Source organism: Ahaetulla prasina, chromosome 1 (genome assembly GCF_028640845.1).
Source record: "Ahaetulla prasina isolate Xishuangbanna chromosome 1, ASM2864084v1, whole genome shotgun sequence".
NCBI lineage: Eukaryota > Metazoa > Chordata > Lepidosauria > Squamata > Colubridae > Ahaetulla > Ahaetulla prasina.
In genome coordinates this window covers 346,638,962-346,654,809 of record NC_080539.1, presented here as the reverse complement: position 1 = coordinate 346,654,809, position 15,848 = coordinate 346,638,962, and the positions used below count along the sequence as shown (strand labels likewise).

The following is a 15,848-nucleotide window of genomic DNA, read 5'->3' as shown; positions in this document are numbered from 1 at the left end:
ACAAATTCCTTGTGTCTAATCACACTTGGTCAATAAAGAATTGACTATTCTATTCTATTAGTTCCTAATCACAATGACCCCCAAATCCCAAAATGTCATTATGGTATATAAGCCTGGCTAGGTACCTCAGTGGCTAAGATGCTGAGCTTGTCGATCAGAAAGGTTGGCAGTTCGGCAATTCGAATCCCTAGTATAGGTCTCCTGCATGAGCAGGGATTTGGACTAGATGACCTCCAATGTCCCTTCCAACTCTTACTGTTAAAACCTGTTAAAGCACAATTCATCTTCACATCACCCATTTTCACTAGCACTGTAAAATTAAATGCCAGTGCATAAGGGGCAGAGTTTGTATTGCAATATTCCAATACATATTTTGTGATTTGTTTTGCCTCTCCCTCCAACACCTTTGATTGAAAGATAAGCTAATTAAAATGAATTCAGTATTAAAGAGATATGCTGATTTCTTTGTCCCGTAATCTCTTGGCTAATTGGATCATATTTGTTGCCTTGAAAATAGACCAGTTCATAGAAGTGATTTTAATGTCCTTTCTTTCCAGATGTGAAAAATGTGAAGTTTTAATATGGTGATGTAAACTTTATTTCAATTTAAATTGTTTTACACTATAACATTTTCTAAGAATTCATGTTTTAAAATGTTGAAAACTGTATTTTGCTTATATATAAAATATATATATGTGACAATATAATCTTATATATAGCAATAGAACAAAGGGAAACAATTTTGCCATTATTAACTATAAAAACTTTATCAAAACTGCTCTTATATTTCTGGTGTCATTACAGAAACAAACAGTTCATTCTTTTGTCAACATCAGCAAACCTGTTGAAAAGGCTAATGTGCAAATTTAGGTTTAGAAGCTTACACTGTATGCCCCACAATAAAATGCATTACACACTTAAACAAATAGAATAGATGCATTTAACTTTTAACAAAGAGCTATTTAAAAACTGAGAAGGAATCTAATGAACACATGTCACAATGGATAAAAATATTTACATTCTTTTTCTCTATTATTTTTTCTTGTTTTATGTAGAATATAACAACACAGCTAAGGATAAATTCAGAAAAGTGAAAATGGTTTTCTGTTTTCTGAGGCAGATTGAAAACCTTTTAGAGTGGATTGCTCTGAGGATCCAAAAGCAAAGGGAAAATTAAAGTCTTCTTTCCCATCTTGAAAAACCTGAGCAGAAGGAAGTGTTGGAAATGCAAATGTAAATGAGTCTTCATTATCCATTTTCCCAAAGAAATCTCCTTGAACAGAACAATACTCTGAATTAACATTTGATACAGTATATATTAATAACATATGAATATTGATTATAAGCCATTATTAAAATAAAAAAACAAAAGAGAACGCTGTTGTTAATAACATTGGACTGTCCAGAAATATTATAAATTGGGAGAGATGGCATTAGCTCCTGGATGGAGTTCTTTTTAAAATATTTTTGTTTAAAAGGTAAAGTCTTCGTCTGGCTCTCAATATAAATGCTTTTTAATAATTTATGAATAAACAACAGCTAGTCACAACATATTTCTACCATGAAAACTTACCAATATCTTTGTGTGGAGAAATTGGATTTATATTTCCAGCAGAGCAGCTTTCACCTGACTAAAAGACCAAGTGAATTCATTAGAAAATGGCACATTAGGTATATGTATGGGTAAATAGGATAAGAAATGAGATAAGAGCATAGTCAGTGCTAAACTGGCCACTGGCACTCTCAATAATACCAAAAAAGAACTCATTAGCTTTATTCACGGGGGGGGGGGGAGTCATGGGGGGGGTGTCACAGCATCAGTCAGAGAATCTCTGTAACAGAACTTATCATTTTTAAATGTGTTTAATACCTCTCTAACAAATTAAAGACGATCAGCACAGCTTGTGGAAGCAAATCCGTAGTTAATTATGTGAGGTTATTTTGTCTGACCTGAATTATTCAGCTTAATTAGTGGTCCCATCCTCTAATTTCTTTCTAAGGATGTTCTAGGCACCAGGAATAATAATTTACATTTCCATCTTATCCCTTGTTTTCTTATATTTTTCCTAAACTATTGATTGGTTGATTGATTACGTTCCATCAAATTATGTTGACTCTTAATAATGACATATATAGACTTTCTCCATGACAATCTGTTCCTCACCTGATCTTTTAGGCCAACCAATAGTCCATTCTGGAGCAAGCTATTCAGATGTTTTAGGAATTTTTGACTTCCTTACCAGGACTCCAGATCACAAAAGTGGCATTCAAATACTAGAGTCAGGTTGGTTTCCTATGGCAATTCCCTCATTTTGCTCGTAAAATTCATTGTTATATTGTATGTAGCTGGACGTGAGGCAATGATGGAAGATTTTTATGGTATCTTCAGGAAATACTCTCTTAACATATAGCAACGTCTTCTTGAATTCTGCTGATAAATTGATTAGTTTTGATGTGTTCTCCTTGATCTTTGGTGAAGAATGAGACCATATCAAAACCAATCAATCTATCATCAGAACTGAGTTTATTGAGTTTCTCAACAAAGTGAATTGAATCCTTGCAACTGCACATTGAACAGAACAGAATAACAGGATATAAATAAAGTCAAATGAAGGACATAAGCATAGCTTAAACAGCAATGTTAACTTGCATATATAATAAAATATAAAAATGATAATGTACCATCCAGTAAGGAGCATTATGAAATGGTGACCTGAACTGTGGCAGGAGAGAACTGCAGTTGCAAGAGCGAAGCCAGGTCATGGTCTGTGTCCATCAACTAGGCCTTTTGCTCTCTATTCCTTGGCTTTAGCCCAGGGCTGTCAAACGTGCAGGATGTGTCTGCGCTGGCCACACCCATGCCCAGTTTAGCGAAGGGGGGAAAAGTCCCGATATGTCACGTGATGGTGCCATAACACCGCAAATTTGACACCTCTGCTTTAGCACCTCTTTATTGGCTTTCTTCCACATAACTCTAGTTATTGATCATAATTATTCTTCCCTCTTTTATACAAGAAGTTAGGATTTCAATCTGAATCTTGTCAATTCTAGTCTAAAACTTTAAAAAAACATCAGTTTCCCTGGTGAATAGGTTAATCACCCTAAAAATACCTAAAAATACCTGATCCAATGAACTGTCAGTTCCAAATGCAGAAAAATCAAAAAAATTAAATCCAGGTGACTGTGACTTTGAGGTAAACCCAGCAAGAAAAGAAAAAGCAGGTGACTTGGCCAGCAATCCTTCACTTTCTGATGGAAATCTAGTAAAAAGAAGGTATGAATATTAAGTGGAAATTAAAAATCAGAAAGATTCTGAAGAAAGACAAAATCTGATGCAGTAATAAACTTTGAATTAACAATGCTTACAGTTCAAATGGAGTTCTCATCTCACCAGAGTCAGGGGTTTTTGGAAGCATGTTAGACTCTGGAGTTATTAGCCCTGGAGTTGATACAGCATCTGCATCTCTTGCTGAAGAATAACATCCAGGTTTAGTAGAAATTTCTGTCTGCCTATCCTGTTTAGGAAAATGCTGCTATATCATATCTGAAGAAACCATAGCTATCACAAATATATTCAGGGTTCTTTAAAATTTTCAACTATCACTTTCTGGAACAATAATATGAAAGTTGAAAGTCATAAATTTATTTATTTATTTATTTTATAAATGTATTTATTTAATTTATATGCTGCCCATCTCACCGTGCAGGTATATTACATGAAGATAGTTTTTCTCAACCAACTGCTTTCCAAAAAAGTACAATGCAAGGAATTTAAAGCAATAAACATCAAATCAATTAACATCAGCATATATCTGGTTTTCAACATTATTGAAAATCATTTAATAGAACAACGTAACAAAAAGTTAAACTAACTTGAGATATAACTGCAGAATCCATTGATTTTTTTTCCTTTTGTTTGTAGTCAGCCTTTTTTCCTACCACAGAAAATTATATTTTATAAAAATTAAGACGGTGTAGCATTGGTGATTATACTGGTACATTATTGAAGAAGAGAAACACATGCTGCTATATTCCAGTCATGTAGCTGTATGTCAGCTTTTAGCATCAATGTCAGAAAGATTGTAAGATACAGGGAGCAGAATACCAAACAACAATCCATCACTTGATTTATTTCCCTGAAATTGTGGACCCATGGGAAATTCAGCACCTAGAAAGGGTTTTGCAAACCGACAATAAAAAATGAATGTATGAACTGAGAGGGTGAGATGAAAAATATTCCAATGGCCAGCTTAAGATATTGGGGATCTGATGTAGGGTATAACATACATCTGATGTAGGGTATAACAAGGTGAAGAGCCAAGCATTATAGGATCAATTGAGAAGGAAAAAAAGAAGACCCCACTTTACCCAAAGAAGCTATTTATACTTAATTCATTTCTTGCCTCACTCCAATATGTGCAGTGTTACAACTCATTAATGCAGTATAATGGTAAAGGGTGCAGTATTTGGTTCATTTTTTCATAAAAAATGAAGGGTGATTCCTAAGTATGTCACCTAAGTATGTTACCTAATAGCTAAACAATCATAGGCCACTCTAGTAAATATAATTATATAATTATATAATTATAATATATAATTTTATTTTATACGTAATTTTACTGATCATTCATATTGTGCATTTTTAAAATGATTCATTGTTCTGCTTTTGTATTTTGAAACACATTTTATATACTGTTTTTTTAAAAATCTGCATTAATGCTGTATTAAGATTAAAAACAGTAATACAAATGTATAAATATGATTTTAACTACTTAATCAAATATTATTTAATAATATTTATATGAAATCACTTATATTGTTTCAGATCAGCTGTAATGAGTATCCCAATCTTCCTAAATAGTATGGAGAGAAAAGTATTTTTGTCTCTTTTCTGATAAAATTTATCTTATCAAATAGCTAATAGTAAATGGCGATATATATATATATATAATGCATATTTTAGTAAATTTTTACCTTTTGTATTTTCAATGTTAAAGCACTGTTTAGTAAGTGTGTTCTTCTGATTAGCTAATAATCTGAAACAATTCAGAAAACAATTAATTTACATAAGCAGAATTATATATTTTCAAAAACTATATATCATTAATGAAGATAGGATGATTGATAAATTACCTATTTGGTATTTCCTTGGGATCATTTGTTATAGATGAATCTGTTTCTACAATATCGGTTTCTGAATTTTCACATTTCTAAAACAAAACAATATATATTTCAAATTAAGAGGAGTATAAAATTCTGATAGAAGACCCATTTATTCTCCTACAGCACTAAAAATAATACTCAAGCGACTCTTATTCCTTACTACTACTACATTCCTTACCCTTTTTGTTGGAAGGAAAACTGTTGTAGTGAAATCCCTGTATTTTTAATTGTTTGTTTTTATTTATTTTATTTTTAGCATGTGTTAAAGAATTGAACATTGGATACTTGGATCCAACATATCTTTTAAGTAGGTTTCCTGTTTTCCCTTTGCATTTGTGTATTTTACTGTACTGTACTTAAAAGGAAATAAAGTGCATTCAATCTAAAGGATTTCATACAGTAGACACTGTAGATCTGCCCATACTGACCGTGTGTTGACTTAGACAAAAGAATCCCAATAGAATGAAAACAGAAATATTTTTGCAAAATTATCTTTAGATGCACATTATTTTTAAATAAATTTTATTGTGCTGAACTAATGGATGCATATTACTCATTCTGCTTTTTGTTTGCATACCTGATTGCATATCTGATTTTCATTTTCCATGTGGTTGAAATACATACTAGTCACTGTTGAATGTCCTGCCAGATTCTCTTCCTTTTCTGTACCTGTGTTATATAAGATTATGACTTCTATATTATTCAGATGATTCTCACGTAGGGATAATATAAAATTGACATCAAAAAGGTAATCATATAGTAGTAGTCATCTTATAGTAAAAAAGATTACAATATTTAAGTAAGGGTTTTCGCTACTTGCACCCACCATAACACAAAATTGTCCTGGCAACACCTTTTTTGGCCATATTTTGGCTTTTTTTTTTAAGCTGAAGCAATGTTAACACAATGTTTCCCCCTTATTCCAACATGGTTCAAACAAATCTGTTAACATTTTAGGAGAGAAGGTGTCTGCAATGACTCAAGGCAGAGGCTGAAGCAGTAGGATATTAATCAATCAATCAATCAATCAATCAATCAATCAATCAGAATAGAGCTGGAAGGGCCCTTGGAGGTCTTCTAGTTCAGTCCCCTGCTCAAGCAGGAAACCCTATACCATTTCAGACAAATGACTGTCCAGTCTCTTCTTAAAAACCTCCAGTGATAAAGCACCTTCTGAAGGCAAACTGTTCCACTGGTTAATTGTCCTCACTGTTAGGAAATTTCTTAATTCCAAGTTGCTTCTCCAAGGAGTTTCCATCCATTGTTTCTTGCCCTGCCCTTTGGAGCTTTGGAAAATAAATTGACCCCCTCCTCTTTGTGGTAGCCTCTCAGGTACAGGAATACTGATGTCATGTCGCCCCAGTCTTTCTTTTCTCTAGTTTAGCCAAACCCAAATCCTGCAACCATTCTTCATGTGTTTTAGTCTCCAGGCCTTTAATCATATTAGTTGCTCTTTTTGCACTTTTTCCAAACTCTCCATGTTTTTTGTAATGTGGAGACCAAAACTGGATGCAGTATTCCAAGTGTGGTCTTACTAAGACTTTACAAAGTGGTGCTGATACTTCATGTGATTTTGATTCTATGCCTCTGTTTATACAACCAAAGATTGTATTAACTTTTTTGGCTGCCGCTGCACACTGCTAACTCATGTTTAAGAGATCATCCACTAAGACTAGTCCCTCTCACAGTTACTATTTTTGAGTCAGGTTTCGTCTAATCTGTTCTTGTACCTTTGGTTTTTCCTGCCCAGGTGTAAAAACTTGCCTTTCTTCACATTAAATTTCATTTTGTTGGATAGAGCCCTTTATTCTGTCAAGATCTTTTTGGATCATGAGCTTGTCTTCTGAGGTTTTGGCTATTCCTGCCAGTTTAGTGTCATCTGAAAATTTGATGAGATCCCCTTCTATTCCATCATCTAAGGGTACTGGGCATAAGATGGAACCCCACTTTGGTACCCCACTGCTTCCTTCCTTCCATGTAGATGTAGTACCATTAAGGACTACTCGTTGTATACAGTTTGCCAGCCAATGAATCAACTATAGGAATTACAAATTTTGTGCTGATACAAATTAGTGTTGACCTTCTGCAAGCATCCAGCTAGTACAGCTACTAGAAAAAGAGGGCACTAAGAGTAGTTCAATGAGGCCCAGAATAACAGAACAATATGGATATAATCTGGCCAGGATTCTACTAGAATTATTCAGTTGAGAGAAATCAGTGCATGAACCAGCAGCTATGCAATCTCAGCCATGAAGAACAGATGGATTCTATGAATATTCATCAAATAGAAATTACAAATGTTGATGGCTATACTGATAAAAGACTTTAAGAAACATTCTGTGTCAATTTAGATTTTGGAAGTACAACAATCTTGTCCATGTTCAGTTTGAGATGGTGATGACACATCTGGCTTATCTGTTCAACATCTATATGAAGCCGTTGGGGGAGATCATCCATGGTTTTGGGGTGAGTTGCCAGCAGTACGCTGATGACACTCAGCTGTACATTTCCACCCCGGATCACCCCAACGAAGCTGTCGATGTGCGGTGCCTTGAAGCCGTTCGGGTCTGGATGGGGACGAACAGACTTCGACTCAACCCATCCAAGATGGAGTGGCTGTGGATGCCGGTGTCCTGGTACAGTCAGCTAGTTCCGTCGCTGACTGTGGGGGGAGAGTCACTGGCCCCCAGGGAGTTGGTTCGCAGCTTAGGCATTCTCCTGGATGCATGGCTGTCGTTGGAAGAACACTTGACGGCCGTTGCCAGGGGATCTTTTTATCAGGTTCGCCTGATCCGCCAGCTGCATCCCTTCCCGGACTGGGACTCGTTATGCACGGTCACTCATGCCCTCGTTACCTCCCGCCTGGATTACTGCAATGCTCTCTACATGGGGCTCCCCTTGAAGAGCACCGGGAGACTTCAACTGGTACAGAATGCGGCTGCGCGGGGGATAGAGGGAGCATCTCGGAGCTTCCATATAACACCTCTCCTGCGCAAGCTGCACTGGTTGCCAGTGGTCTTCCGGGTGCAATTCAAGGAGTTGGTGATCACCTTTAAAGCGCTCCATGGCATGGGACCAGGTTACTTACGGGACCGCCTACTGCCGCCAATAGCCTCCCATCGACCTGTGCGCTCCCACAGGGAGGGTCTCCTCAGGGTGCCGTCAGCTAAACAATGTCGGCTGGCGGCCCCCAGGGGAAGAGCCTTCTCTGTGGGGGCACCTACCCTATGGAACGAACTGCCTCTGGGGCTACGCCTTCTTCCCGACCTCTGGGCCTTCAAGCCTTTTTTGTTTCACCGAGCAGGGTTGGCCTAAGGGTAATTTTTAATGGGTGGTTTTATTACTTGTTATTTTAATATTCGGCCTATGGATTCAGATTTTTAAATTTCAAATATTGTGTTTTAATTTTTGTATATGTCTTTTTAACTTGGCTGTAAACCGCCCTGAGTCTTCGGAGAAGGGCGGTATAGAAATGTAAATAATAAATAAATAAATAAATAAATAAATAAACCTATGCCAGGTTCTTGGAAAGGTATGCCCACAAAGGATGTGACATTTATTTCTTATAAGAGGAGAAATTGAGCAAAACAGAGCTCATTGTTCTCAGAGCATGGCTTTGTCTCTCTCCCTTGAAGGGGAAAGATGGCACATTATCATAGAAAACAGAATCCAGCCAGTTATATTTGACTAACTAGTTCCAGGATGAGTGATATAATAACACCTGTACTTCCTGCAACAAAAATATCAAATTATGCACGGAAATATCTTAATATATTCTATAATAGTCAGATGTATACATAAATATTGAAAGACACATGTAAGTAATATCACAGCTTGTATATATGCTATGGGAAAAATGGTACACATATGGCAATAATATCCAGCATTATCCATAGATGGAATATCCAACATTCTATCTATGTTTGTATGTATGCATTTACTTCCCAGAGTCTCAGAGACTGTAAAAGTAGTCCTTGACTTACACACTTACGACCATTGCAACATCCTCATGATCATATGATCAAAAATTGGGCACTTGGCTACTGATATGTATTTATGACTCTTGCAGGTCTCAGGTCAGAAGCCTTGAAACCTTCCCATCCGGCTTCTGACAAGTGAAGACAATTGGGGGAAACCAGATTTCACTTAATGACTGCATGATTCACTTACAGCTGCAGTGATTCATTTAACATGCGGCACCGTTTATCGGTGGTTCTCCTCCTATCTCTCCGACCGGTCGCAGACGGTGTTGACAGGGGGGCAGAGGTCGGCCCCGAGGCGCCTCACTTGTGGGGTGCCGCAGGGGTCGATTCTCTCGCCCCTTCTGTTCAACATCTATATGAAGCCGCTGGGTGAGATCATCAGTGGCTTCGGTGTGAGGTACCAGCTGTACGCTGATGACACCCAGCTGTACTTCTCCACACCGGGCCACCCCAATGAAGCTATCGAAGTGCTGTCCCGGTGTTTGGAAGCCGTACGGGTCTGGATGGGGAGAAACAGGCTCAAGCTCAATCCTTCCAAGACAGAGTGGCTGTGGATGCCGGCATCCCGGTACAGTCAGCTGAGTCCTCGGCTGACTGTCGGGGGCGAGTCACTGGCCCCCATGGAGAGGGTGCGCAATCTGGGCGTTCTCCTGGATGAACGGCTGTCTTTTGAAGATCATTTGACGGCCGTCTCCAGGAGAGCTTTCCACCAGGTTCGCCTGGTGCGCCAGTTGCGCCCCTTTCTAGACCGGGATGCCTTATGCACGGTCACTCACGCCCTCGTGACGTCTCGCCTGGATTATTGCAATGCTCTCTACATGGGGCTCCCCTTGAGGGGCATCCAGAGGCTCCAGTTAGTTCAGAATGCAGCTGCGCGGGTGATAGAGGGAGCCTATCCTGCGCAGACTGCACTGGCTACCTGTGGCCTTCCGGGTGTGCTTCAAGGTGCTGGTGACAATCTTTAAAGCGCTCCATGGCATAGGGCCGGGCTATTTACGGGACCGCCTACTGCTACCAAATACCTCTCACCGACCCGTGCGCTCTCACAGAGAGGGACTCCTCAGGGTGCCGTCAGCTAGGCAGTGCCGTCTGGCGACACCCAGGGGAAGGGCCTTCTGTGGGGCTCCCACCTCTGGAACGACCTCCCTCCAGGACTTCGCCAACTTCCGGACCTCCGAACCTTTCGTCGCGAGCTTAAAACACACTTATTTATCTGCGCGGGACTGGATTAGATTTTAAAGTTATGGGTTTTAAGGGGTTTTTATTATTTATACTATTTTAAATTTCGGGCAATAGAATAAGTTTTTTAATTGTTTTTTAATCTGTATTTATATGTATTTTAACTGCCTGTGAACCGCCCTGAGTCCTTAGGGAGATAGGGCGGTATATAAATTTGAAAAATAAAAATAATAAATAATAATAATAATAACAACTGTGGTAAAAAGGGTCACAAAAATGGGACAAAACTCACTATACAACTGCCTTGCTTAGCAATGCAAGTTACTTACTGTAGTAATAAGTCAAGGACTACTTATACTGTTTCTTATTCTGATGCTGCTGTTAGAAATCAATAGAAATATACTGCAAGTTCAGTACTGATAATACTGTATCAATAGCAATAACAATAGCACTTAGATTTATATATTGCTTCACAGTGCTTCACAACCCTCTCTAAGTGGTTTACAGAGTTAGCATATTGCCTCCAACAATCTGGGTTCTCATTTTACCCACCTCAGAAGGATGGAAGGCTAAGTCAACCTTGAGCCAGTGAGATTAGATCTGCTGAACTGCAGCTAGCAGTCAGCTGACGTAGCCTACAGTACTGCACTCTAACCACTGCACCACCTCGGCTCTTTTAATCAATGCTTTTTTGGCAAAATTTTTTGTTTCCTTCTATATTTTTTTTTCATATTTGATACTATTTTAAGGTAGTTTCCCCAACTATACTTGGTACAATTATTTTCTATAAAACTCTGTTTGTAGACAGCTGAGTTATCATATACAGATTATGAACTGAAGTACAGATTATGAACATCAGTAGCACATTTATTTTCATTCACCTCAAAATATCACAGCTAAATCTCTTAATATTTTGTTACCTGTGTCTGTGATCTGAAATAGTGGTTTCACAGTTGGCACACTTTGAACTAATTTCTGAAAAATGCTAGGTAGATTTAATGGTTTATACGTTTGTTCTTTCTTGTTCAATAAATGTTGACTCTCTTTGAACAAGCTGAAAGAAAATTTTAAATCAATGAAAGAAACATGGAATACCTGAGATGCATATTTTACTTTACTTTGAAATAAATGATAAGGACATACAAAAATGCACAATCTTATCTAATGTCCTCACTGGATAATGTCTATTGAGCAACTTGCTTAATAGAAATATGAAAAGCACGGAAAAATACCAAATTGTTACAAAATTATTGACCTACCTTTGACTAAAACTGTTAACAAACTTTTCTTTTTGAAAACAAGTACATCATTATAGAATATAATTAGTATAATATAATATCTCTGTGAGGCAGATGGGCAGTTTCTAAATTTGACTCATAAATAAATAAAAGATAAACAATGTTCCACAACTTTTATTCTGTCTTCACATTTTTCTTTTGGTTTTATTTTTGGCTTGTTGTTCTTTTTAGCTTTAATTTGTTAGGGTTTTTTTAAATTTTTCCTCTCAGTATGTTTTTGTTCAATGAAAAGGCAAAATTATACATAAATGTAATATTTTATACCTAAATAATATGAAGATGCTACTATTTGAAGGATTATTTGTTTACTTTTAACAATCTTTCTTCAAGTATTATCTACTTTTTTCAATGCTTTAAAGTGGGAACAGAAGAAGGAACATAAAATATAAATTAGAGATACTATGTAAAATAGTAGTGTGGAAATGTCCTTTGACTATTGGAGAAAACATATGGAAAACCACATTGCTTCTTTGAGGGTTCATATGTTACTTACTTTTGGTTCCTAGAGTGGATTCATGTTATCTAGGAGCTGGATTTACTTTTTAAGTTGAGGTATTTTCTTGTCTAGAGAGGTTCTATAGTTACTTAGACTATATAAGGAATCATTCTTTATTTCCCCCAAACTGATTTGATCTAGCCATCACCAACTTCTTAGAAAAGTCATACCTTTTACCAGGGTCACGCAATTGCCCTTTTATATTTTTAGGCAATGTAAGATGATTCCATTCCAATTCTAAGGTAATCACTGCAAGGGAACTTTTACACTAGGAAAGTATAGTATAAACCTTTCTGCACTAGCCAACTTATGTGTAAATATTATATTGAAAATCTGTATTTAAATCAAGAAGCAATGGGTGGAAACTGATCAAAGAAAGAAGCAACTTAGAACTAAGGAGAAATTTCCTGACAGTTAGAACAATTAATAAGTGGAACGACTTGCCTTCAGAAGTTGTGAATGCTCCAACACTGGAAATGTTTAAGAAAATGTTGGATAACCATCTGACTGAGATGGTGTAGGGTTTCCTGCCTGGGACTAGACTAGGTTGGACTAGACTAGGTTGGACTAGAAGGCCTCCAAGGTCCCTTCCAACTCTGATGTTATGTTATGTTATGTTATGTTAAATCTCTCCGTAAAATACTAAGTAAAGCAGATACAATTTGTAATACTCTTTAAATTTGTAAGGGGGAAAGCTTCTGGACAAGAAAAATTTCAGCATTCAGTAACCTCTTTATAACTCATGTTTTAGTGTGATATATTTGATTTTAAAATGCCACCTTTCATCAAAGCCCTTCTTTCTTTCTTGATTTTTTGCTTTTTCTTCTATCACATTAGAATCCTCTTCCATCTGTTCAGTATGCTTTTGATCTTCTGTAACATTGTCTAGATGCTAAAAGACAACATTCATTTATTTTGTGCAAAAGTTTTATTTGTGAATTTTTATTCCATCTTTATTATGTTTACAAATAAGTTAAGATCGCGAACATACCTAATCTTCCTCCCCCTATTTTCCTCAAAAAAACAACCTTCTAGAGTGAGTCACCCAGCTAAACTGAAGTCACTTATTTCTGTCTAACTTTCCATGTATACACACACAAACCATATAGTCTTTGACTTTTCTCCTGGCAGAATGTAATTAACTAGGTGTTAGACTTCACTTATCCCTATAATGCATTTCTTATAAAAAAAATTCCTTTCTGTTATAGTTATAAATATAGTTATTCATTAATCACTGCTTAGGTTAGATTCCCACTTTCAGAAATACTTCATATGCTCCAATCTTTAATAATACTTTTCCATGTGATCTGATGCAGTAACATGTTCACATAGACTGCAGTATAAGCACTTGCCTCTTTGAAGTAGTTAATTTTCTTTTCTAGCTCTTTTGCAGTTTTGACAAGTTGTGCTGATTGCTGTTTGAGAATTGCTTCATGAATAAGAGTTTCCTTTGTGTTCTGCCACAGAGAAGCACTTTCATATGTTAAGGAACCGATCAAACAAACAATTTAACATTCAAATAAAAAGCTAAAAGGGACCACAATTCAGCTCATAGTTATGAAGAGCTCATTTTCATTTAAATATCTGAAACCAATGAACTGATTCTCCATAATTTGAGTAATTTTATTCTCCATCCAAATTTACCCAGTTTGTGATTAACATGTTGATGAATCATTTGTTATTAGCCTCCAAAAAGTATACAATATAAGACACATTCGAATCTATATTTAAAAATTACTAACTTGTAACTAACATGAAATATATCATGTTAATTTCATATAGCATTTTAATTATGTGAAGTTGACTTCTAACAATTGGTCCTAGTATTTCAAATTAAATTGAGAATTAGGCTACAGTGCAGTCTTATGGCCATGGTATAATTTGTATATTAAATGATCAAAAGTTCAGAAAACATTGCATAAAACATTTGAAAAGATGAAGCTCTGCTAGCTTCTATAAATCTGGGACCAAGGTAATGTTAACATGAATATTAATTCCATTTCAAATAAAACATGAAAGAAAATTCCATTAACGTATTGAATGAATTTACACTGGTATTATATTGGTAGAATGGTATCCAGGAATAAAGCAAATTTTTCTACTTTTGTGTAATCCCTCCTCAAATCTCCAAATTGATTCACTGGACTGGGGGAGCTATTGAAACAAAACTAGACAGATATATAGGGGGAGAGATGAAGAAGAGAGGGTATACCGTAAATTCATTTTTAGACATAGGCTCTAAGAGGTAGTCAAATTTGCCTTAAATTCTATCCCCAAAATTTAAGATGCACTGATGTATGGAAGGATAACAATTTACATTTAATAGTCCTAAAAATAATATATAACTAATTATTGTAATAGTCTTTTATTTAACTAAGAGTCATTTTAAACCAATTTTAAACTCGTTTCCTATTTCCCTATATGGTATCTTGATTACAATTACATATCCTGAATATATGAAAATTGTCCATAATTCCTTCTCATCATTTTAATTTAGTTAGCTCCTTAAATGAAAAAATACATTATTGCTACTTGTGCTTTTCAATCGATGTAAAAGCTTGCAACTATCATGACAGAAACAAGGGGGCTGAGGGTGGGAAAAGTTGAATGGATACATATGAATTGCCCATGAAGAAAGTGATTGGAAAGGACCAGGTCCTGGAAAAAAAAGTGGTAATCAATTAATCTCTCTCTTTTTTTTAATTCAAAACGTTTTACAAAAAAAATTTTTTTTCCCCTTTCCCCCCCAACCCCCCTCCCTTCACTAATCTCTCCCCCCTCCCCCCTGACTTCCCGGATGAAGCACAAGGTATAGATAAAAATAAAACAAACATATGCTAAGAAGATTTTCCCCCAAAACTATTATACCAATTTTCCCTCTCTAGCTCTGACTTCCTCCTAACACAACCAAAATCCTTCAAGAAAAAAATAAATAAAAATAAAAATTAAAAAATTAACAATTAAGAATAACAAAATATGTAAATCAATAAAACAAATTAATCCTAAAGTATTTAAAACCAACTAAAACATAAAAATCCAATCCAATTCAAAGAATATCTCCCTTATAGCTTCTATAACCATATAATTTTTCCCCCAGGTCTTTCTTACATAAACTCTTTCAAAATTATTCTATTCAAAATACAATACAACTCATTATAAAATTTCAATACCAAGAATTACAGTAGCTATTCAAATTTAGTCCATCCTCGTCAAAACCCAGTATAAATCCAAATACCTAGTCTTTTATAATAGATATAAAACATATAATCAACCCATTTCTTCCAGATCTTCCTCACTTGTCTTTCAGGGACAGTAATATTTTTGTCTGTTAATAATTCAAAGGATAGTACTTTTGTCTCTTGCCATTTTTTTTGATGCATTAATCTCTGTCTTTCCTTCATTTCTCCTTTTGAAAAGTCAGTCACAATATTACCTAATAGTTCCTTATGTTCAAAAATCCACAAATTACTACCATATATTCCATCAATCCAAAGAAAGAATTCTTGAAAAGCATTAAGCCTGTTAATTTTTTCAGTTCGGGAGACAGCCTCCTGTAGCACAAATTCTGACATTTCATCCAAACTATTTAAAGGAAACTTCTTTACATCAACTTGTTTATTCAGGATCATATCTTCATATTTATCCATTTTTATTTGTATCTCCTCCATTGCATTTAAGTCCTGTTTGAGTTCGTATTTTTGAATAATTAAATACTTTCTTTCTGTGTAA

General features: G+C 35.9%; 1 protein-coding gene across 1 annotated transcript in view; it reads right to left on the bottom strand.

Moving 5' to 3' along the window:
• Nucleotides 1-1,082: 1,082 nt before the first annotated feature.
• C1H14orf39 (chromosome 1 C14orf39 homolog) overlaps nt 1,083-15,848 on the bottom strand; it is a 32,362-nt gene continuing 17,596 nt past the window's right edge. Inside the window, exons 8-18 of the mRNA XM_058162693.1 lie at nt 14,735-14,777; nt 13,472-13,592; nt 12,899-13,011; nt 11,236-11,379; nt 5,741-5,828; nt 5,134-5,210; nt 4,975-5,036; nt 3,367-3,469; nt 3,122-3,260; nt 1,574-1,631; nt 1,083-1,273 (exon numbers count right to left, since the gene is read on the bottom strand). Of these exons, the coding sequence (XP_058018676.1) occupies nt 1,083-1,273; nt 1,574-1,631; nt 3,122-3,260; nt 3,367-3,469; nt 4,975-5,036; nt 5,134-5,210; nt 5,741-5,828; nt 11,236-11,379; nt 12,899-13,011; nt 13,472-13,592; nt 14,735-14,777 (1,139 nt within the window). The remainder of the gene's footprint in view (nt 1,274-1,573; nt 1,632-3,121; nt 3,261-3,366; nt 3,470-4,974; nt 5,037-5,133; nt 5,211-5,740; nt 5,829-11,235; nt 11,380-12,898; nt 13,012-13,471; nt 13,593-14,734; nt 14,778-15,848) is intronic.